Source organism: Polyodon spathula, chromosome 5 (assembly GCF_017654505.1).
Source record: "Polyodon spathula isolate WHYD16114869_AA chromosome 5, ASM1765450v1, whole genome shotgun sequence".
NCBI lineage: Eukaryota > Metazoa > Chordata > Actinopteri > Acipenseriformes > Polyodontidae > Polyodon > Polyodon spathula.
In genome coordinates this window covers 68,485,711-68,510,375 of record NC_054538.1, presented here as the reverse complement: position 1 = coordinate 68,510,375, position 24,665 = coordinate 68,485,711, and the positions used below count along the sequence as shown (strand labels likewise).

The window sequence follows — 24,665 nt, the reverse complement described above, 5'->3', positions numbered from 1 at the left end:
ATATTGAGGAAAGATGTGAGAGAAGTATGGCTCAGTCTAACAATATAATGCAACAATAAGACCTTTTTTTATTATTATTATTTGTTTGTATAGGTCGCAGTGAAGGTGCTTTTACCTGATCTTACATTTTACCAGCTGCTCTTCAGTTATAGTTGCATGCCATAAATCCATGTCAGCTAATGTTCATTCATGAAAAAAGTATTGGCACCCCTGCTTTAGTAGTTTGTGTGCCCTCCTTTGCTTTTTATTGTGGCTTTCAGACATTTATGATAAATCTTAACCAGTATGTTACATCCTGTTGGTGGAATCTGTGCTCATTCTGTCTTGCATATTTCCTTCAGCTCAGACAGATTAGATACTCAGTGCTTCGCTACAACATCTTTCAAATCAGTCAAAAGCATTTCTATCAGATTGAGATCTGTTGATTGTGAAGGCCATTCCAGAACTTTTATTTTAGTTTTCTTCAAGAATTCCAATGTTGACTTAACTGTATGCTTTTGGTCATTGTCCTATTGGAAGCTACACCTCCATATTTAACTGCAGGTACAAGGTTTTCTTCATTGATGGCTTTCCCTTTGTTCTCTAAACATATTGTGGTTGATTTTTTTGTCTCTATTTTATTCACAATGGACCAGGGAGTTATGTTGAATAATGCTTCAGATTCCCTTTTTAATTTTTGCTGTCGACTTTTAGATGGTTTGATTTATACAGTTTCAGTGGTTTGCAGAAAGGTTTACATGCATTTTTATTTCTGTGTTCAGGTGTGTAGTTCTTTCGTGCACTGTTATGCTTGATGTTTCTAAATCTTTCTTAGCTGCTCTGATTTTTCTCCTAGCTGCTGTACCCATAATATTCTTTGGACCTCCACTACTTTCAAGCATTTCAGTTGAATTTGATTCATACTCTGATTGTAGATGTTGGTATTCCATATTTCTTTGATAATGTTCTGTAGTCATTTCCTTTCATGTAGTTTGCTACGAGCGCTTTTCTCAAACGTGAATCCAACTCTTTTGTCCTGACCATCATCTGCTGTGGAAATACTTTATTTTTCTGGCTATTGACTTTATAATGCAGCTTAATTACTGTGTAATGGTTTTCAATCAATTTTTTTTTTAATTAGTTCTATTACATTTGTACAAACTTGCAACATAAAGGGGCCAATCCTGTTCACTAAATGCTTGTATGTAGTCAACATGTTTTCTTGAATTATCTTATATTAAGTGTAGCGTGTCAATACATTTCCTTCTGGATTACTACGATGGATATACTGAGATGCAGCATTTACTGGAGACAATTGCATGGCTATATTAAGAGACGGTTACATAAACAACACCCTTAGTAATGTTTTTCAACATTTATTTAAAAAAAACAAAAACCAAACAAACAAGAACAGGTTTTTCATTTGTTGTCACCCAAAGACCTTACAACTGACTCAAATAATTAATCTACAAACACAGGACCCATTTAGCAACTGTAGTAAACAACGCAATATTGATGTATGCATTAAAAAAAAAAACAGAAAAACAAAAACACAACTATTAAAGAATGACATCATTGTTAACTTATTAAACGCCTTTGGCACTGGTTTTCTGCACTTTGGTGCCCTGCTGAACTAGTCCATTGCCATTGCCTAAATAGTGACACCTGCTGGGAGAAAGTGGAAGAGCAGCCATGTAATTCCTGTGTAAAACCAGCCAGCTTCTTTTTTCATGTACTTGCTTGACTGCTTTCTGGCTGTTAAATTATTTTTGGCACACTGAATCCCAAGTGTACAGAATATTAACATATTTAAATATATATATATATATATATATATATATATATATATATATATAGAGAGAGAGAGAGAGAGAGAGAGAGAGAGAGAGAGAGAGCAAGAGAGAGAGAGAGAGAGAGAGAGAGCTGATTCGGGACAGACAATTGCATTTTTAGTATACAAATTATTCTAAGTAGGGGAGATGAGGATTTAACTGCTAAGCGAGTGTAAAGGGCAGTGTTGTGTGATACATTACAGATGCTGTCCCCTTTCAGCTAAAAGCTCTACAACCAAGAATGCAGACAACCCCAGCTCTTTTGCAGTGTGCAGGGTCACCAGTTGCATGCTGAATTCCACACAGGTGAATCTAAATACTGTTACAAACAGAGACTTCCACATGTATGGAACAGCATAGTTCATCATTTGAAAGAAAATGTTTTAATAATAAATGGCTAAAGAACATATTAAAGCTGCGGCCAAAAAAAAAAACATCTGCAACAAATCACTAATATAAACAAAGTCTGGACACAATATTTTCGGATATACTTAATTGCCGAGTTTAAGCAACAGCAGCAAGCATTGCATTTGTGGTGTGGGTCTGTGTCAGGAGCCACTTTAAAGAAAAATTATCTTAACAAGAAAACGGTAATTTAGGCAAAAAACCTCCTCTAGAACACACTGACGCTCTTGCTATTGTAATCCTGTCTTTATTATACTGGCATTCCCTCTGTGCTCCTGGGTTCTAATGCTGTGATTAGTTCAGACTTTGTACTCTTTGCCAGTGCAAACAGCAGGTCAGCATTAACCATCCAATCTTCCCTGTACTTGCTAAAGTGGTTCTTTATAGTTCCCCTTTCTCGTTTCACCCATCTGAAAATAATTTGCCTAATTCCACAAGATCCTTCCTAGATTTATAAACAAACTACCAGAAGTATTTCATGTTAATTTTACAGTTTTCCCAAGATTATAGTTTTGAGTTTTAATTATTATTTTTATTATTAAATATGCTTTACCATACCTCTCTGAACTTTACCATGCTTACCTATGTTTAGCATGCATACCCTGTGCATTATTTAACTTTGTTGTGCTTTTTTCTGTAGGAAACCTCAAAGATTAAAATATGGGACAAACTTCAAATGCTCAAAACTAAAGGGGCACTGCATTTTTAAGAATCACACAAGTCAATACAGCAAAAGAAATGCTATTTAGGAATGAATTTGATATTCTACAGTCCACAGCCTCCGTCAGTGAAAATCAGCACCAAGAAGAGAGTCTCCAAATGCTCAAGCAGATTTTCACTTGTGTCTCTGCTGCTGTGATCATGGAAAGATTGCCATATAAATATATAAATATTCCAGCCCAGGGTTATTGACTGCTATGCAACCCCTATGTTCGAAACTCTGTCGAGATCATTAAGGAGTTTGTATTCATAAGAACATAAGAAAGGTTACAAATGAGAGGAGGCCATTCAGCCCATCTTGCTCGTTTGGTTGTTAGTAGTTATTGATCCCAGAATCTCATTAAGCAGCTTCTTGAAGGATCCCAGCGTGTCAGCTTCAACAACATTGCTGGAGAGTTGGTTCCAGACTCCCACAATTCCTTATTTAAAAAAGTGCCTCCTATTTTCTGTTCTGAATACCACTTTATCTAATCTCCATTTGTGACCCCTGGTCCTTGTTCCTTTTTTCAGGTCAAAAAAGTCCCCCATTGTATTCCAGCAACTTAAATCCCAAACTTAAAATCATTTGTGTCTCAAATGTTCTAAAACAGGATGCATGTATTCAGTTATGTTATGTATACAATTTGAGATATATAAGTTCAAATTTGAAACTTTGAAAAGAATAAAACTAAGTGCATTTTTAAGGATCATTGCAATAAACCACTTAGTAGGGGCTTTTTTATTTACAGTTTTTGGTTTTCTTTTTTTACTGTATTAATCTGTTGAATTATTTTCTGTCCTCAACAATAAGAATGCAGTGAGTAATAAAAAAAACACTACTGCAAAGTTTTTTATCTTCCCTTGAAACATGTACGGTATATAGTAGTACTTAACTTAAACTTAAATTTACAAACACTGAACAACCTTCCAGTCTTGCACTGACTTAGTTTAGCAACCCCCTTCAACACAGAAGGCTAATGAAACTGTATGGTTCAACCCGCTTTACTGAACACAATGAACAGACCCTGTTATAGCAGCTTTCAGCTTTTTTGAAGAAGGGAAAAAAACATCATCAATAGCCCTTAAAAAGTCTCTTTAAAAAGTCTGGATGTACAGGGTTGCTTTGGGAGGAGACTATGCCAACAACATTAACTTATTTAATTATTCATGTAATTATTTCTAGATAATTGGTTTTGGTCTAGATCGGGGAGAACAGTTCAAAGCAACACCTTATTCTCATCATTTCTTGCTCCCTGCCCAAGTGGCCTGGTTTAGAGTGCAAGCAAGGTGGGAGAGTTCAAGGAGTCTGAGGACTGGTCCCCGCTGCTGCTGCTCCGGCGATGGGCCTTGGAGCAGGACTCAGAGGGTGAGGAAGGGCTCTCTTGTTCCAGCATGCTTGGGTAGGTAAAGATGAGGCTGGATGCGTTGGGGGTGGCCGCGGGGGTCGATGTCACCACGACGGGAGTGTTGAGGCTATCTGCCTCACAGAAGTACAAGCCCATCCCTCCTCCCGGGCTGATGGGTTTGATGACAGAACGCTGCGAGCGATCTAAAGCGCATCTGGTCAGCTCGCCTGGCTCATCCAGTGGCTCCTGCTTCACCACCACCGGGGCTAGGGCTCCCTCTCGGGGCCGCACTGCGAGGGAGACAGGGGCAGACTGCTGGGTCTGGGAGTGGCGCTGTTCGGGAGGCAGCTTGCACAAAGGGTTGTGCGCCACCAGCACGAATTCCAACTTGTCCTTCTCTTTCTGCAGGCTCTCGATCTCCTTCTGCAGACCTGCCTTTTCTTCCTCCAGCATCTCTGTCTCCTGAGGGGTCAAGACCAGGGAGAGGGGGAGAGTGAGTGACCACCGACCAACCACCCAACCAAAGAACAAAGCCCAAATGTAAGTGCGACATACAGACGGACAAAGACCATAAGAAAAGTTACAAACAAAGAGAAGGACATTCAGTCCTTCAATGCTCATCTGTAACTTGTGCTAAAGAAAGTCTTTAGCAAGTTTCATCTAGGTGATGAAGTTTCTCTAGGTATATGTAAAACTTTAAAGGTGTCACATGTGGATGGCTGTATCCACTATATCTCCGCCACCAGGAATATGCATAATCCCCAGTGGGGATAGTAAATTAATACACTATTCCCAACCAGGTCCAGGGAAGTGAGTCCCAAGCCTTCAGCTCATGTAAGGTGTGTCTGGCTGCATGAACAACACTCATCAGTAGATGGCGATGCATGCTGAATCAAAAGCTGATTAACCCTTAAATAATGCATTTCTCTTTTGTTTAGGAGTCTCCATTGCTCTTTTGCTACACCCTTTTTGTTTTAATCACGTATAATTTGTTCACTCCTGAAAAACGACATATTCATTTTGCACTGAGCACCAATACAATTTATCCGGTTCGTCGCCTGTCTGTCAATCGGCAACCAAAAACTGACTTTTTACCTATTAGTGTGCATGAGACTTTTTTATTGAAAATAATAATATGTAATTTCCTAACCCCTTTGGTTTGTGTAGTGAATTTCATGTTTAGTGTAACCGCCAGCTCAACAGGCAGTAGAGTTGTGTGCTGTTCCTAAAGTACTCACATCCTGTAGCTGCTCGGTCAGCTCCCTGCGTCTGTTGCGACACTTAGCGGCAGCCAGCTTGTTACGTTCCCTTCGGATCCTCCTCTTCTCCTCCTCTTCTGGGGTCAGCTGTGGGGCGTCAGAAACAACAGTCAGAATGGGAGGCCCCTGTCACACCTCCACAGCACAAATGTGGGGAAGGTGTGAAACCATAAGAAATGTTTGTCCACTGGACTACTAGTACTACAACTGCTTTACCACAGAATTGATGTATGATTTTTAGTGTTCAAATAGAAAGTTGTTTTTTTGTTAAATGTTCTTTTTTTTGTTTTTAACTCTTTAATAATTCCAACATTTTATTTTGCTTCCTCTCTTAAATAACAAATCTTAAAAACTATAAATGTGCTGAAAGAACACAGCCTGTCCATGAAACAGAGATTAATTAAGTGATAACTACAAAGCGCATTAAGTGTTGAAGAAGATAAGTCTTCTGAGAGAAAATTATCAAAGATTACTTATAGCTAATATATTACTGATGTTTTGATCTTTCCTTCTTTTTAGGTCCTGGATTTTAACTAAAAAAAAAAAAAAAGTTATGTGTTGCTTATTTCACTCTGAGTCTGAGTAACCAAATCAGCCATTCCACAATAGACTGTTGTGCTGTGAATGGGACCTACTGTTACATTAGTTGATCTAAAGTATATTGTGTTATATAAATGCATGACAACAGGATTTGGACTCCCAATGAAAGTGATTAGCGTCATACAGGGCCATGGCGCTAGCCTGACCTGCTCATCTCTCTTGCGACGGCCCCTCGTGTCTCCAATGGAGCGGATGACTCCTGGCCTGGCGAGGACGTTGTGAGCAGTGGAGCCAGGGTGGCTGGTGCCCGGCAGGGTGTAGGGGTGAGAGCGGGCGTATGGGCTTGACATGGATGTGATGACTGTGGGCTGGACCATCCACTGCAGATCCTGGCTGGTGGTGATAGCATTGATAGTGGGGATGAAGGCACTGCTGGAGCCCGGCATATCTGCACGGTACTTCTGAGCAAACAAACAAGAGAAGACCAAGAGGGTTAGAGGGAGGCCAATGATCTATTCAGGGCTCACTAAAAAAGGCCTGGTCAGGACTGGGATGTGGGACATTTCAGGAAAAACAGCTGGTAGAACATGAGGTGCTGCAATTCATCCAATGGTCAAGTGATGAGACGTGGCTGTACTCAAGATCCAATGGTGTGCAAGCTAATATAGGCACCTTAAAAATGTTTGTCGACTGGCTTTATTGAGATTGTACGATCTGTTTCAGTTTATGATAAATCTCCGATCCTTGAGGGCCATTCCACACAAAGGTTTTAAAGATTATTCAATTAAGTAATTAATCAAGATAATTAGTTGACAGGTTTGAAGTGACACATTCAGTTAGTTACTGACAAAGCCACAGCCATTTTTAATGCATGAAATACACTGCTAAGAAAATAAACTGGATCCAACTTTGATCCAAACAGAACTTCCGATAAATTCGATTCACTTGAATCCAATTTATTTCTAGAGACTGAGGTTCAAGCCTCAGTCACAATAATCCCCACTATGTACTGTAAAAGAAGGAGGCGTACCAGCAACCAGAAATGGCAATAACAAACAAAGCAGCTTTTTCAGTCCATTATTCTGCTTACTATTGTTCAAATACAATAGCTGCCACTGGCTTTTTGGCTTTAAGGCTATTTATTTAATGAGACTTAAAAGACGTCAGAGAGGGGTTAGAATGTTACTGGAAACCACACAATTGCATCACTCCTTGCAATACACTTTTCCAGGCCAAATCTGTGGTGACATACAGTAGCAAGAGTCTCCATTGTGTAATGGAGAGATAACTACTCATGCTGATAAGGACAATACAGCATCAAGTGACAGAAAGAGAAGAGAGCACCAACAGGTAACGCAAAATCCCTACGATTCGGGAAACATCTGGCACTTTGCTTTGTTGCGTGGCATAATGTTTCCAGTAGGTATCGATCAACTACCGATGTTCCTTTAAATGTCTGCTAACTGTAAGAGTTATAAGACAATGCTCCCCCTCCCCCGTTCTAACTGATGTTGTGATATGAGGAAATATTTAGCTGGGCCTCTACCTGGAAAAAAACCCAATCAACTGATATTCACAGCTCAAGGAAATACTGGGTAATCATAACAAAGAAATGCTTTATAAATTATTAGAAACATGTATTGGTGGTGACAGCTTAACATTGCTGGCCTTAAATCACAACATTTTGACTTAATGGCTTCATAAAAACAAAGAGTTTAGACTGACATAAACCTGCATATCACATTTTAATTAATTCATTAATCCAAATAAACACCCTTGTTCGCTGTAATTCGATGGAGGTATATTCCATTGAAAATCATTATAAACTTTTTTTTTTTTTTTTTTTTAAACGACTAGTTTATCCAGGCTGTCGACATAGAATGTATAAACAGTTCCAACAGTATTTCTATATAATATACACCATTAAAGTCTCCTTGCACATATCTTCTCCGAGGTTTTTTCTTTGTTTTCATTTTCTTTAAACTCAATAAATATAATAGAATTTGGTCAAATACTACTGAAATAAACATGCACAAGTTATACAATCTACATTTTGAAGGTTCTCAGGAACTAAATTATATATTTGTATCGTTTAAATATGGTGTAGACCTATTGTGTGTTTCTTTTTGCACCTCTACTTTTACATCGCACAAGCCCTGGTTTGACGTAACGGAACATTTTGTATTTCTATTCTTAAATACCTCGTTATGTAGAACAATATTTTGTTTCCATCTGCCATGACTGTGGTAACCTCTGGGAGGCTCGGAATAACCGTAGCTTGAGCAATCAAACGCCTCGGTTTCCATGGCACCGGACTGCTTATCGAGATCTGCTCGCGTAAGTGTGGGGGAAAGGGGAGACCTCATCCGGCAAATGGCGTGACAACGTAGAGTTTTGCTTTCTAAAAGAATTAAAGAAATTCGAGAGATTAATTACCGAATGCAGTTGTGGTACTCGTTTTTCAAAATCAAGCCAATGTGGATATTGTATAAAATTATCACAAAACTCATTTGGCTGAAGGAAAAATCGAAGTTTCACATTATTTTAATTGACCTTTTGCAGAAATGGTGTTTCGACACTCAGAGCCCCAGGTGGATGGCCTAACCCAGTGTTTCCCAACGTCACATTGTGTCTACTGATTTTCACTCCAATGCAGCGCTCAATTGCTTCATTTAACCTTATCAACAAACGTATAAAAAATAACGGGAAAATGCCCAGTTAATCACTTCATTAGTTAAATGAAGGGCTCAATTAAGCAATTGAGTGCTGCGTTGGAACGAAAACCAGTAGACACGGTGTGCCTTCGGGAACAGGGCTTGGAAACACTGGCCTAACCCTGCTAATGAGGCAGCTAGCAGAGTGTCACGTAGTGTTTGCCAGACCTGGCTTCCACGTACTGCACTTGTTTGAGCTCGAAAGTAATTGCATCAAAATCATACGGGGGAGAAGAAAGGTGCTGCCAAAATATGTAGCTGTTCCTTAGAACACCGATATTGTTTATCAGAATATGGTCGAAGTGTGGCACTGTTAATCCCACCCCTTTCTCTACCCATCTTCCCTGGCTGGCATGTGAGAAGGTTTCATTTATTTTAATTAAAATACAAAATAACATTAAAATGTTGCCTGAGCTACCCCCACACAATGTCACAGGTGAGGGATGCAAGCAATCACTGAAACCACACATTTATGTAATATTGAATTGGTATGACTAATATGTGGTGGAAAATTAGTAAAACGGATTTAAAATTACAGGCAAATTCATCTACAACACCACCGACCTTCACATAACAATTTAAACAGGTCCCACACAATAATCGAAATGAGTCGTCTTCGTCTACTTTCCTTAGGTGTGTTGTCTTTAAAGTCTTGTTTTTATTCGCACAACTTTTGAAAATACAAAATCTGGAGTGAGATGGGGGTGGTGCAATCCGTCATACCTTTTCACAGTTTTCCCTGTTGAGCGACGGCGGTGGTGGGTTGCAGGAGCATGGCTAAGTGTGAACGTTTCCTCGCGAACTGAATGCATGCCTGCCACTGGCCTCCCCTGGGTCCTATAAACCCGGATCAAACGGGGATTGCAGTAACCACACACTGGCCACGTCTTTTGCAGACATTAAAGGTTTGTTGACATATGGGGGTTTAACAGTAGAGTTTTTAGCAAAATACGGGAGAATATCTATACGGAGAGATGTCCGGGAGAAGGGTCCAAAATACAGAGACTCCCAGTGAATACAGGAAATTGACAGCTCTGTTTACAAAAATACTTTGTTTTGCCTGGAGCCGATGGGATGCATAAAATTCTACATTTTGTGTTTTTGAAAGACCTTAGGAAAGTAAGCAAAAGTTAGGTGACTGACGCCCCCCGAAAAAAAGTGGTAAGTAATTTTATAAAAACAATCATAGCCAAAACGTTTCATAACCACAGCCAAGACAGAATGGGAAGAAAATATTGTGTGCGGAGTAAATACCCTATGGCATGGCTGTCAACTCCAGTATAACAGGAAGCATCAATACACAGTAGTTTAACTCGCCAAGAGCTGCTGAGCAACAGTGAGCAAATGTCCTGGTTTTCCATCAAAGGACCCGGCGTCCCGACATTTTTCTCAAAATGTTTTAAAAGTCACGGTTTTCAGCCATTTCCTGTAGCGCGACACTAAATATCTTTTGTGAAAATGGTTTATGGCACCTACAGTGAAAACCAAATAAAATAAAAAGCAAGGTTTAGGGAAATCAATAACGTTATTTTTTATAAAGTGATTAACACGGATTTACGTGTTTAGCCTATATGAATTTACAATTATGTGTAATAAGGTAATTTCGTAGGTGTTCAGTTCTGGCAGGATTTAGCACAGACTATAAGCATCGAGAGGTTGCATGTATCTGAATCCACCCCCCCGTCCCCCGTCCCCCCCCCCAAAAAGAGAGAGAGAGAGAGAGAGAGAGAGAGTGCGCTTCTCTCTCCGCTTCCTCTGAGCTTCTACTCGAACTGCGTCACTCTATTACTTTAACCTAAATGTATTACATAAAATTTAATATATAATATATAAATAATATTAATATAATAATAATAATATGGTGATGATGACTATCCATACTATTAATAATAATAATAATAATAATAATAATAATAATAATAATAATAATAAAAGTAGCAATACATAGGCCTAACACAATATGGCAAGTTAAACTACACTGAACAAAAATAGAAACGCAACATGCAACAATTTCAAAGATTTTACTGAGTTATAGTTCATATAAGGAAATCAGTCAATTGAAATAAATTCATTAAGCCCTAATCTATGGATTTCACATGACTGATAATACAGATATGCTTTTTAAGATACCTTTACAAAAAAATGTAGTGGCGTGGACCAGAAAACCAGTCAGTATCTGGTGTGACCATCATTTGCTGCATCCAGCGTGACACATCTCCTTCGCATAGAGTTGATCAGGCTGTTAATTGTGGCTTATGGAATGTTGTCCCACTCCTCTTCAATGGCTGTGCGAAGTTGCTGGATATTGGCGGGAACTGGAACACACTGTCATACATGTCAATCCAGAGCATCCCAAATATGCTCAATGGGTGACATGTCTGGTGAGTATGCAGGCCATGGAAGAGCTGGGACATTTTCAGCTTCCAGGAATTTTGTACAGATCCTTGCGACACAGGGCCGTGCATTATCATGCTGAAACAGGAGGTGATGACTGCGGATGAATGGCACGACAGTGGGCCTCAAGATCTCATCAGAGTATCTCTGTGCATTCAAATTGCCATCAATAAAATGCAATTGTCTTCGTTGTCTGGAGCTTATGCCTGCCCATACCATAACCCCACTGCCACCATGGGGGCCACTCTGTTCACAAAGTTGACATCAGCAAACCGCTTGCCCACACGACACCATACACGCTGTCTGCCATCTGCCCGGTACAGTTGAAACCGGGATTCATCTGTGAAAAGCACACTTCTCCAGCGTGCCAGTGGCCATCGAAGGTGAGCATTTGCCCACTGAAGTCGGTTACGACGCCGAACTGCAGTCAGGTCAAGACATTGGTGAGGACAACGAGCACGCAGATGAGCTTCCTGAGACGGTTTCTTACAGTTTGTGCAGAAATGCTTTGGTTGTGCAAACTAACAGTTTCCTCAGCTGTCCAAGTGGTTGGTCTCAGACGATCCCGCAGGTGAAGAAGCCGGATGTGGAGGTCCTGGGCAAGTGTGGTTACACAAGGTCAGCGGTTGTGAGGCCGATTGGACGTACTGCCAAATTCTCTAAAACGACGTTGGAGGCGGCTTATGGTAGAGAAATGAGCATTCAATTATCTGGCAACAGCTCTGGTGGACATTCCTGCAGTCAGCATGCTAATTGCACGCTCCCTCAAAACTTTAGACATCTGTGGCATTGTGTTGTGTGACTAAACTGCACATTTTAGAGTGGCCTTTTATTGTCCCCAGCACAAGATGCACCTGTGTAATGATCATGCTGTTTAATCAGCTTCTTGATATGCCACACCTGTCAGGTGGATGGATTATCTTTGCAAAGGAGAAATGCTCACTAACAGGGATGTAAACAAATTTGTGCACAAAATTTGAGCGAAATAACTGGGATCTTTTATTTCAGCTCATGAAACATGGGACCCACACTTTACATGTTGCGTATATATTTGTGTTCAGTGTAATTAGCCACAAAATACACCTGGTGGTGTCCTGAAATTAGCTATCTGCTTTAAAAAAGATAATACGACGAGTGAGAGGATGGGCATTTAAATAAGCATTAAACAGTCTATATTTAAACGGTTTAACAATGTGTTCTGGTTTTGAGCTTTGAAATTTTGGTCATGCTATACAGGGAGCACGCATACACACACACACACACAGAAACACACTGGTAGTCAAAACATCCCAAAACATTGCACTGTATTCCCAAAAATTGACATTGGGCAGCAGGGGGCGCTAGTAGTTTGCTGTTTTGGGAATACAAGGCAGGACGGCGCCGCCACTTCTGGGAAGAATTTATTCTGCAAGACCAAATCAGTCATGACTCGGGCTGGTACAAGGAGTCGAATGACCTTTGGAATGGTTTGAAAATCTGCCCTTGCCTGACCTAAATGAACGTTTAACGTTGTTAAAATGATTTCCTACAGTATGGGCTATTTACAAACGCATATCAGTACTATTGTTATATGTGTACGCCTTATGCAAAACATATGGGAGTACTAGTACACTATATTTATTCTTTCTGTAGTACTATGGTTATTATTACATACAACACTTGAGTGTTAACATTAGATCATATGTATCCTCTGATTGTAAGAGTACGAGGCAAGATGTTTTTTCCTTACTGGGATTGTTGCGCAACTATATTTATTCCTTCTTCCTTTGTTTAGTAAGACCGGGAAAGCTGCTGTTGTGGAGAGGTTGTCTTTGTAATAATTGCGGTGTGTTGTAAAAAAAAAACAACATGCCATTGCGTTTATCAATGCTCGTGTCTGATTAGGTATGTAGGTACCTAATCATTCTCTTTAGTTTACCTGAAATTAAAGAATTTGGTTTCTGAAACAGAACAGATCCGGGAAGTCTTGGCATCCCCTGAAGGCAAGAATTGAACACCACAGTTCCACTGCCTTCCTACACAGGACGTCCTTGGAAAATAAACAAATGATGCAAATCTCAAGACACTTTCTAGCCTGAGTAAATATTTTAAGATGAACAAATAAGGGCAATAAATCCTCCCTGTGACGCTTTCCGTTGGCAGCACAGTACCTCACAGAGTGATATCAGCCTCATTGGAGATGCAGACGAGCAATCCTAAGTTTTTCTACGCTTTCTTGCAGGCATACCTTTACAACACAGGCCCCTAGGTGTTTCTTTGGTAGAGGACAACAGACACGGCAACGGGGAAGCTTCTAGAACATGCGAAATCTGTCAGTTTAGTTAATATATGTGCCTTCTAGTATGCCCTTATAAACAAAAATGTAATTAGTGCATATCATTTCTGTGAGGGTAGCAGTGTACTCACTGTGCACTTCTCAGTTATTCATAAATAATTGAAATATGATACTTAATGAGAATCACATATTACTGACTAGGATTCTTTAAGCTTTACTATTCCAGTCATACATAAAAAATGACAAAACCCAATATGGGTAAACTATCCTTTTAATATTAATAAGGGCAATGTGCTTGAGTAAAGAGAAATGCTCTTGATACAGTCTATTTTGTGTTACCACAGTAAAACATAAGAAACTTAAAAATCACAATGTTTGTCTTGTTTATTTCTTGTCTGTTTTACAGTAAAACATTTCTCCTGCTTTCAATTACAGTTGACAGATGGTACATGGCAACCAGAAACATTACTTTGGGCAGTCTCTGTGTCCTTTTATATTTTGAACAGCACACTAACATGTGCTCCAGATCTCTACCATTGGTATACGTGGCACCACATGAACTATGCAGCATGACCATTACATTACACTAGCACCAGAACTGCTTAGTTTGAAATGTGGGGAATAAAAAAAGAAACTTCCACTGGAAAGGCAACTACCAGTTTTTGCCACTTTCATGCGACATTCAGTTTCAGACATATTCCTTGATACTTGCATTATTTTATGTAGTATGAAACACCATGTACATTTTCTATATTCTTATGTCTGTGGTTCATTACTAGCCTGCTCAGTTTATCATTTAGAATAGGACGAGCTATATTATAAATGACGAAATCAGAGAGTTTGCGAGGAGAACCCACAACCCCTCTGGTTTCTAGCACTTCAAGTTCTTTGGTAGAATGGCTGTCATCTATAAGGCTGCATGCCATCTCTCTCTTTTTAACCCTTGGTTGTGACCCAAGTCCTCTAACAAGAATGTACCTGTGCTGGAATGGGATGCTATCGGGAGGCTGCATGTGTTCCGGTGAGGGGTGGGATAAGGAGGGCAGTGCATCATTTCAGATCAGGTTTGCCATTTAAATGATTAATAAGGTTAAGCTGCTATACAGCAGTTTGTTTCACATTGCTAATGCATGTGTTAGTGTTTCCTGCTGTCTGTGGTTGATGGTCTGTCAGGTTGTGTATTGGCTGGTGCAATGAGTACTCTTCACTGCTGTTTATATTGGGGTAATTAGGCTGAGTGCTCCTGTCTTAAGCTAGATTCCTGGGGACCTGTTATTAGGGTTTGAAGAGCTCTTCTCCTAACTCTAAACACTAATATATATATATTTTCTACCGGTGATCATTTCTGTTTAATATGCTGAATGTTTAAACTTTATTAAACATGTAAAAAAAAAGTTTAAATGTGAACATTTCTTTCACAGCTGCTGTTTATAGAGATTATAACAGTTTACTAATAAGGTATATAATCACAAATACTTCTGAAAAAAATAAACAACAGGCCTATCAGCCAACTTTAATTATCTGTGCGAACTCCTACATCACAGCCCAATTTTCCATAATACACAAGTCTGGTTGTTCAAAGTGAAAAATGCAGAAAAGACAGCTAGAAATTTCCCAAAAAGCAGCAGAAAATGCTAAAAAAAAAAAAAAAAAAAAAAGTGTACAGTAAATGGTTTAAAAGTGGGCCGACAACAGCAGATGGAAGTATAGCACGGCAGCAGAACTGCCAACCTCCTCTTCGCACGAAAAATAAACAACAGCCAGAGGAAAGACATGAATCAGAGACATCGGATTGGAATTGTACAACAACAGCAAATACAAGGTACTGAATCATGTATTGTAAACCCGGTACCCAGTCAGTCACCTTTATGTGATCCAGCTACTTGGCAAGACTTTTGTACCAAAGAGCTAAGAGTTGAAATCATGAAACATAAACCTGTGCAGCTAAAGAAACTGATGTTGAATTCATTTTTGGAACAAAACTTCAATTAGATTTTTTTTGTTTGTTTGTTTTTTTGTGGGGGGGGGGGGGGGGGTTACTTCACACTCTTGCACCAGGGCCCAGTGGATCCTAGCAACAGCCCTGCATATTGAAACCTGAGCCTTACACTTAAATTCTAAGCTTCATATAGAAATCTATGTGATGGGGTCATGTAAGCTAGGAGGCTCTAGTAGTTAAAGAAACAGGTTTGTAACCAGGAGGTACTGGGTTCAAATCCTAGCTCAGCCACTGATTCATTGTGTGACCCTGACCAAGTCACTTAACCTTCTTGTGCTTCACCTTTCAGGTGAGAAGTTCTTGCAAGTGACTCATCAGCTGATGCATAGTTCACACACCTTAGTCTGGTATCTTGTAAAATGCTTTTTCCACTATGAAAGAAGCTAAATTATTATTATGTTACTTGTGTAACAGAAAGTGGACATGGAGAGGACAGGGAACCAAGTACTACTTTCAGATGTGAAGAATAATGTTGTGGTAGTATCGTGGGGATTCACTCCTATTTCTTACATACAAGATTTAAGAAACGTTTTTATCAACGTTTTCAATAGGGTAGAAAATGTGTTGTCCTGAAGGATTCATATTAGTTCAAGAGGTACAAAATCCTAAACAGCAAAATGTGACAATAGATGAATTTCCAAAGAAGACCATCTCCCAGCCATTGGTTTCTCCTCAACTCAGATACAGACTCTTTTTATTTACATACTTGTTTCCATCCAAAGGGCCAGCCGTTTTAATATGCCGCAATATGCCAGTTGTGTTATCAGATTTTTTAACTAAACAGACTAATAAGACCCTCGTGCCAGTATTAGTGGCGTTGGAAGCAACATTCTTCTGCTGTGCTCGCCGCAGTCCGATCATGCGAACTACAACACAGGAAGTATAGGTAAACAATTTAATTTTGAAATATCATATGAAAAAAGGATATAAAAGAACTAAAATGAAGCTGGGGATACTGTTGCTAGAAATATTTTTTTAAAAGAACTAAAGCGTTTGTTTGCACTCCTGTAGGCCGTAATCTTATTTGTTTATTTATTTTTTTCTCTGCATCAGAAGATCTCCTTTGCAGGGACGTCGTTGCAGCAGTTATCTGATTACATTCATGGTTCACACAGAGATCATCAGTGAAAATATGTTCTGACAACTATACTCTTAATTTGTCAATAAAAGTTTAGAGACTTTTTTGTGAATATATTTTCAACTATTTATCAGCTTTGTAATCTTTCCACAGCGTCCTCTTCAAAACTTTTCTGACGGAACAAACCAATTTACATACATACAACAGAGAAAAAAAAACAAAACAACAACAACACGTGGTGTCTGTCAAACCTTGAGGCTATTCCAGTGCCCTGTCTGCGCAACATTCTGACTGGACATTTTAAGTTGTCTGAAAAGTCTCAACATTTACGGTTTCTACCACAACACAAGAAACTCGCAACTGCGCTTGCAATGGCAACCAATAACTGACATCGTTTACCAAAAGCCACCTGGTTGTGTTTTATTAGGTTTCGTTGACTGATAAGTATTTACATATTTAGGAATAAAATGTATATTTTGACCATTTACGTTTTAATGAGAGAATCGCTCTCAATCCATCCCGTCGAGTTTGTATAGCCTATAATGTAGTATTATTCTGGCTACACATATGACACCCATGGAGATCAAGCAGATGTAATGTATTAATAATTGATTAATTTCTTCGTTCATAAACAATATGCAGTACAGTGTTATTTATACATAGTCTACCGGCAATTAAGATAATTCGTATACCAATGTATTTAAATCACACGAGTATAAATTACACCGTTGGTTTAATGCCAAGCACAGTACTAGTGTCAGTCTGTTTCAAAGCAAGTCATATATACATCAAGTCCAGTTAATAAACCCAGGACCCCTGCTGGATTCTACAAGAATATTTTAACTACTCATCGATGTGGAATGCGACGAATCGATGATAAAACGTGTTTGGTATGTCTGCCTGTTACTGCTTCTTGAAATCCGGATATCCCGCTCATTACAACACGAACTGGCTTCAAGACAACAGCACCCAATGCAGTAGCCTATATTCGATTGCCCAAATAAAATTGCTTCTCTGAGTCGTGCTTCAGCCCTAATCGATGTCAATACCTTTCATTAATAAGCTATAACAGAGATCACTCGAGTTTTGATTTTGTATAGACACACTGCATATAGCTCTTCAAATGATTGAAAATAGGCACTCTGTATAGTTAAGGGATGGTTTTCAGTGGTGTAGTGAAGCACAGTACGGTATTACAATAATATTAATACAGTTTTTATCCCCAACTTGAGGAATGCAAAGTCGTCCGGTCAAGGTCATTAAGTGCCAAGTACAAGGTTTTCTCCCCCCGCCAGTGAGTGTGAGTGTTCAGGACCAGATCGCAGCAAATTAAGTGTCGAGGGTCTGGACTACTGAATGGAGCAATGTGCAGTTAATAAAGTAAATAAAATATAACACCACGTTGGCAGTTCACACATATATTCCACACTGTGTCCCTGTTTCCAACTAAATAGCCTGACTGCCAATTAAGAATTTTAGTTTATTATTATTATTATTATTATTATTATTATTATTATTATTTTTAGTAGTAGTAGTAGTAGTAGTAGCATAATTATGATCGAGCATATAATGTGTGGCCAATATTGACTTATCTGCTGTGTTACAGGTAGATTTAACCCCATATTACATTGCCATATAACTCCAATTATGCTAAGAATTTGCTCTACATTTAATGCTTTATGGATTTACTTAGTCTGAACTCCTCGTTTGTACAAAAACTGTGCACTTAACATAATGTCACATTTTCTTGTGTCGTTTCTCATTTGGATATATGTAGAGTGGCACATCGTTTGCAGTGGCATTTTTGCGCAATTCCTTGTTATACCATTGGTATGAAATGGGCTAAATTTCTTTCCGCAGCCCACAAATCTTGTTTTCAGTTACAACTTGGCAGCGCAAACCCGAACTCCAAAGCGCGGAAACAAAATGCGGCTAACTTGGGAATTCCAAGGAAGTAGAATAGATCCTAAATTACGCAACAGTTTTTTATGACGTTCTCAGAACGCCTGGTAGCTTCAAAGAACAGTAGTAGAATGATCTGTAGTAGAATGATGATGGTTTTCAACTTAACACCAATTATCGCCTTTCATACTAGGCGCTTTTATTACTTAAATAAATAATACTTGCGCCCATTCAATCTTTTGTTAAAACGATTTTGTTTTATTTTCCTTCTTGGCTTGGACTACACCTGTTTAGTCAGTCCCAATGGTGTGTTGGTGTGTTGCAGTCCCAATGGTGTGTTGCAAATTACGAATTGATCAGAATACAGTGCTAATTGGGGTTGGGGTGGGGGGGGTGTGTGTTTACTTCTGTCAGAAACATATACGTGTATTATGACCCCCACCGCCCCACCCTCACCCCCCCCCACCCCCCAACTATGAGTCACGATCGGCTCAGCCAATCTACTCATACGCATCTCAATTCAAACGCTCCAAACACTCATATGCCGATATTCTTTACAGCATACCATGTATTTCGAAACAGTCTTTGAATCGTAAAACCAATGTATTATTCTATTTCATTATAATCGTCGTTAAACTGTTTGGGAAAACTAAAGACGCACACCAAGTGGATGGTCTAGACCAGAGGTTGGTAGAGTATGCCTTGCACACTCAGTTCAAGTTTCTGAGTATGCCTTGCACACCCAATTCGAGTTTCTGCGCTCAGCGAAACGGTACCGAACATAGTAGTAGTTTCTGGCATACCTGGTAGCTTGAAGAAGAGATGGGGCTGCCGATGGTACAGCTGCCGCTGGTGAAGGACTCAGGCTGGGCTGGAGATGCGCTGCTGCCTCGGGAGGACGTGTCGTAGTTCCCGGAGTAATCGCGGTACATGATCCAATGGGAACACGACCGGGTAAGGGATAATGGTCAGTCGAGGATACGTATGTGATCCCCTTTCACTCCTCGTATTTTGTATAAGTTCCTCTAGATGAAAAACTTTTTTAAAGTTCAAAAAGAAAAACAAAAAATCCTATTCAGGAATGTCAAGTATTTTCTTTTCTTATTTTTTATGATAATAATAAGAAATGTCAGTAAAGCTAACTTTGTGTTGTTATTTCCGCTGCAGAGACACAAAAGTTACTAAACTTAAAGCTATTGCTTCGTAGATAAATGCAAAAAATCTATATGAAAAATGTATCCATTTCCTTTAATTAAACGGTGCCCTTTATTGTCGACCTTATCAGATAACCATTCTTGTTAAAACTGTACCCTATCAAGTTGTTAACCTATTACTAACACGAATATGTTAAGATATACATTTAACCCCGGCTGAGGTAAAACAAGACGCGTTCAGTCTGTCCCTCTGTTGATAGGCGAGTGACTCACTCTGTAACTTTTTTTCTGAGCTTGTCTTTAATATGACACTTTGTTGTAATCTCTCTCTCTCTCTCTCTCTCTCTCTCTCTCTCTCTCTCTCTCTCTCTTTGGAACAGTTCGTTTTTTTCTTTTTCTTTTGATTTTTTTTTTTTTGTTATCCCTTGCACCGCTTTGCGCCGATGAGTCACTGAAATGGTATTACGGAGAACTGCAACTCGTCTTAACAAGTACCTTGTGAATTTACTCACGTCAAGCTGGCCGAGTGTATATACGGTGAAGGGGGTGGCACTGCGCCTCACTCCTGAGATTTCACCATAAATCACACCAATTCATGCGCCTGAGCCATTCATACTTATTTGGAGAAAAAATGGCTAAAGTCTGAATATTATTTAAGATTTAACTCTTTTTTACATTTTTAAATTTCTTGACAATTTCTCAAACACCCCCATGTAATGAAGGCTTTAGTATGAGCCAATGACGCATTTTCCTAAAATGGGCAATTGCGTCAGAGAACCTGCGTGTGGGTTTCCTAGGTTAAGGTGACGGAAGGGATAGAAGGGATTCCCTTTTATTCAACCGGTTAATTATTTTTTTTTACTAGCAGAACAAGGGTCTGCGAAAGCGTTTGTGTGTGTGTGTGTGTGTGTGTGTGTGTGTGTGTGTGTGTGTGTGTGTGTGTGTGTGTGTGTGTGTGTGTGTGTGTGTGTGTGTGTGTGTGTGTGTGTGTGTGTGTGCCTCCACATGTCTTTGAATCTGTCAGTGGCTTCGAGAGAATTCAATATTTTAAAGGAAGTCGCAGCCTATACACAAACAGAATGTCCTTGCATTATTTTTTCTCTGAATGCTATAGAACTAGATTAGAACTAGATGAATATATCCGTAAAAATGCTACAGGATTTGCAGATTTGTTTTAGCGGCGAGGAGTGTATGTTGTTAAATTCTAGTGCAGAACTAGAAGTGGCTTGGTTGAATTTTTTTCTTCATTATTATCAATTATTGAATTTGTTTATTTTATTTAGACAAGGAGATGTGATACCTTTTATTGGACTAACTAAACAATAATGAATCATAAGCTTTCGAGACTTCAAAGGTCTCTTCTTCAGGTGAAAGTAGGACCAAGTAGTTATTTTTTAATACCGTCGTTTATTTTACATCCGGCTATTAATGGTTGACAGTTGCCTATTGACTATATCAATCACTTTACGATGATTCGCTAGCTGATTTTGTAATACTTCCAACTGTCAATGAAAATTCATTCTATGACCATCGCATATAATAAGCTCCTGTTGCTGAGCGCCGAAATAGTCTGCATGACGTCGCCTGCACAACGTATAAAGCATTTGAATCCAGTGAGGAAATTGCAACATCTATTCTCCTTTAAAAAAAAAAAAAAAACAGTTCCAGAAATTCCGTAAAAAAAATGTGTAGGAGCTCTTCCAAGTATTTGGCTGAAACAATCGGTTCTCGTGTGTGTGTGTGTGTGTCCAAATGGATATTCCTAGGTGCATCTTCTTCAGGTAACATAAATGTAACATATTTTTCTGTGTGACTGGGCGACTCGTTTGTTGGTTCTGCTGCAGCTACCGCCAAAAGAAAAGTGGACAGAGCGAGTGGACACAGAGACAGACTTGCTGGTCAGATCAACTGCTTGGCCCAGAAAGAATAGACACTGCCCCAGTTTAGGTGTGACACATGCACACCTCACAACTTCATGGAGGAGAGAACATAGTGTTCCTGTACCTCCATCACAGGCACCGAGATAAGAGCGACAACATACTCACGCAGCATTATCATAACCCCATCTACCTTACCCATTTCCGGGGGTAGGCTCTGATGAATGTCCCTCTTTTAAAGGCGATCCATACTCGGGATTATATTAAATATTAATACATTTGAACTAAATCAATTCTGATTCTGATTCAAAATTCAGTAAAACGCTAACGGCGGTATATGGTGTTTAAGAATACATTTGTTTATGATTTTAGTTGGCACTCTAGTCTGCTATTTCCCATACAGTTAACGTGATAAAATCAGGTGCTAATGTGCTGTCAAGTTTATTGGTCGCAGGGTTCTGAAAAATATGCGGTTCACAGCTTGTGCTGAAAGGGTTTTCGGAAAGAAACTGCGAATGGAACTTTGTGTGAGGTCTTTGTAGGTACAATTGTCATTTCCATGCCTTGGGTATTTAGTGCAGTCTACCCCTCCTTTGAACATATGTAATGGAACAGCCATGCGATATTACATAGTCCAGCCCTGTCATGATAGAGTGGCCCGTAATTGGCGATCATGTGAAGGTGTAAGATCCGAGGGGTGTAGGTCAGGATGTTAGTTCACGCCCTCTGCGCGATTGAAATGACTTTCAAAGACACTGTCTAATATTTACATTTCTGGGGGCGGCGACCTTTCAATAATCTGTATAAATAAATGCGAACCGGGGTTCTGTTCTGTTACACGTGTGATTAGGAGCATGGCATTGGAAACAATTGCTGCCAGCAGGGAAACACAGGCGTTAGTAAAGCGTGTCAAAAATCATCATTCAGAGCGCAAATATGCGACAAAGAACTATAAGGAACTATATATATATATTATATACACTATTAAAAAAAAAAAAAAAAAAAAAAAAAAAAGATTTAAAATCAACATAAATTAGGTTAGTCGGATCAGCTGGAGCCAACCTATACATCACTGCACTATTAGAATAATACTAGGTGCCCACCCTTAGAATTAATGTAATTAGTGAACACAAAAAAGCAGATTGATGTTTCACATTTAAATCATTTAATAAAAACAGACAGTCGAAGGTAGTCTATAATCTAGCAGGTGCAATCCTGGTAAATAAGTACACTATCTCAAACACTAGCGCATTAACCTCGTGTTCACCCCAGAATGAATCGGAATGTTCTGTTTATCTGTGGTGTTGTGAATAAACCTCTCTAGTTGTCCTGGGGCTTGCATCCTTTGCCTGAGATCCGATTAGTAGGTTCAGATGGAAGGGTATTTATTTGAAGATTCAGTCAGAGGCTGACGCGTGTCTTGCTGCCTCTGACGTCACAGGCATGTCTGGCGGAGTATGATCTCGTCTACTGCAGTCAACTGACGCTAAATCGAATTAGATTGAGCATCGACGTCATATTAATATTGACCGCCTCATGGAAAGCAAATACGCGGCTGACTGTGACAGTCGGGAATTAAATTGATTGATCAGATTATATGTGAATATCCTGTGCATTGGCTGTCCTAGTACTATTATTACACACACACCATAGGTCACACATAGGCCTGCCATAAATAATTTTGTGACCCACTTCTATATAGAGTAGGTAAACATTGATCCCATATTACCATAGATTATATGGAAATTATAATGCAGATCTATGGGCATCAAGATTAACACGTCTGAATTAAAACCCAGCATACCTACATGATACACAATCCTTTACAATACAGTCTTTTAACATTCCAACAGGGAAGAGTCTGTAGTATATTGGTGCATGACTCTATGCTCTAAATATCCAAAATGTCCTTTTTTTTACCAAGCCAGTTTACACCAAAATCTAAATACACACTCTATCAGCAACAAAATAAAACCTTTCATAGTATGAAATCCACCCAAGTATTTGTCTAAATAAAATACATTTTAAAAAATGCAGAAAACAAGGGATTCTGATATCACGAAGTAAATAACCACAAGGCTGTAACATTGTAACATACAGGGATTGATTTATTTTACATTTTTAGTTAATGCTTGTTTTTAATTTGACTTGTATTTAACTTTTTCACCAAGTCCCTTTGTCTTGTTTTTAGTATTTGCCCAAACTAATACAATTACTGTAAATTACGACAGGTGAAATACTTAAGTAGTGCTTAACGAATAGGACAAAAAGCAGAGGCCGAATACTGCATACATGAGACGAACAGGTAGGCCTACATGTAATTCTACTTCTATTCACAATCTAATCTCATTAACTTACTCCAACAGTTTATCCTTCATTTTGATTGTCCTTTCGCTATAATGAACCCCTTGATATAACAAACAAAAGGCTTGACCCCAACAGGTTTGTTATAGCAAGGGTGGACTGTATGTAAAGCTGTACATAATAGCATCTACAGGAATAACTGACCAAATCGTACTGAAGCACTGCCTAAAATCCTGAAATATTACTGAATGACAGCTGGTGTACTAAACAAATATTACAAATATACTGCTTTCAAACTCAAGTTGTAAGTAGTTTATTTCGAAGTGCCACTGTGTAATAAACTTGGTTCCCTTTCAATTCAAAGACGACCACCAGCAAACATTATGTATGGGATAGGCCTGCCCATTGGATAGGTATCACTGAGATCTCTATACCAGAGCTTCCGATAGGCCCCTTCCTGGGATGTTCCACTCAGTATTTCCATTGCCTTGAATCAACAACTTTTAAAAGACCGAGCCTTTCGTCTTTCAGTGGCCTCCTCGCTTGCATGCTGGGCCGCTCTTTGTTATCTGTCTGTCTTGTGTGAGCGACTGCCTGTGCAGTCACCCGTGAGTGATTGTCTATTTCCTTCTTGAGAGAACACAGTTCCTCCACGCTGCTAGGCCTTGCCGCATCCCTGCTGTCGAGTAGACCTCGTTGGCCCGCTCACCTCAGTGAGTTGGGCCTTGTAAACAAACAGTGTGCTCGCCCCTATCTGTCTATTCCACCAGGGTTTTTTGCTATCTGTCTCAACTTGCCCACCGCGGCTTTGGCCCTTGTGTCCCCCCGGCACGCTATGCGGTGAGGAGGTGTGTGTCACCGCACGGTTAGGGCACACCCCCCCACCCCCCCGATGTTTCGGCACCGCA

General features: G+C 39.5%; 1 protein-coding gene across 2 annotated transcripts; it reads right to left on the bottom strand.

Annotated features, from left to right (window-relative positions):
* Window positions 1–3,385: 3,385 nt before the first annotated feature.
* fosl2 (FOS like 2, AP-1 transcription factor subunit) lies at window positions 3,386–20,035 on the bottom strand. 2 transcript variants are annotated; one of them, XM_041251125.1, is made up of 5 exons: window positions 19,226–19,314; window positions 8,262–8,461; window positions 6,267–6,521; window positions 5,500–5,607; window positions 3,386–4,723 (listed from the first exon to the last, which is right to left on the bottom strand). In XM_041251125.1, exons 2-5 carry the CDS (start codon window positions 8,424–8,426, stop codon window positions 4,187–4,189), a joined length of 1,065 nt encoding a protein of 354 aa, XP_041107059.1. In that variant the 5' UTR covers window positions 8,427–8,461; window positions 19,226–19,314; the 3' UTR covers window positions 3,386–4,186. The 2 variants fall into 2 exon arrangements, with proteins under 2 accessions (XP_041107059.1, XP_041107060.1); XM_041251126.1 differs by lacking the exon at window positions 8,262–8,461 and having other exon boundaries at window positions 19,226–20,035.
* Window positions 20,036–24,665: the final 4,630 nt, after the last annotated feature.

Bases quoted from the DNA above. Each gene is read 5' to 3' on its own strand.
- fosl2 (XM_041251125.1), bottom strand. From the start codon at position 8,426: ATGAGGTCTCCCCTTTCCCCCACACTTACGCGAGCAGATCTCGATAAG. The intron at 6,522-8,261 runs GTATTTAAGAAT...TTGTTTGCTCAG, and splicing joins ATATTGTTCTACATAACGAG to AAGTACCGTGCAGATATGCC. The intron at 5,608-6,266 runs GTCAGGCTAGCG...GACGCCCCACAG, and splicing joins GTCGCAAGAGAGATGAGCAG to CTGACCCCAGAAGAGGAGGA.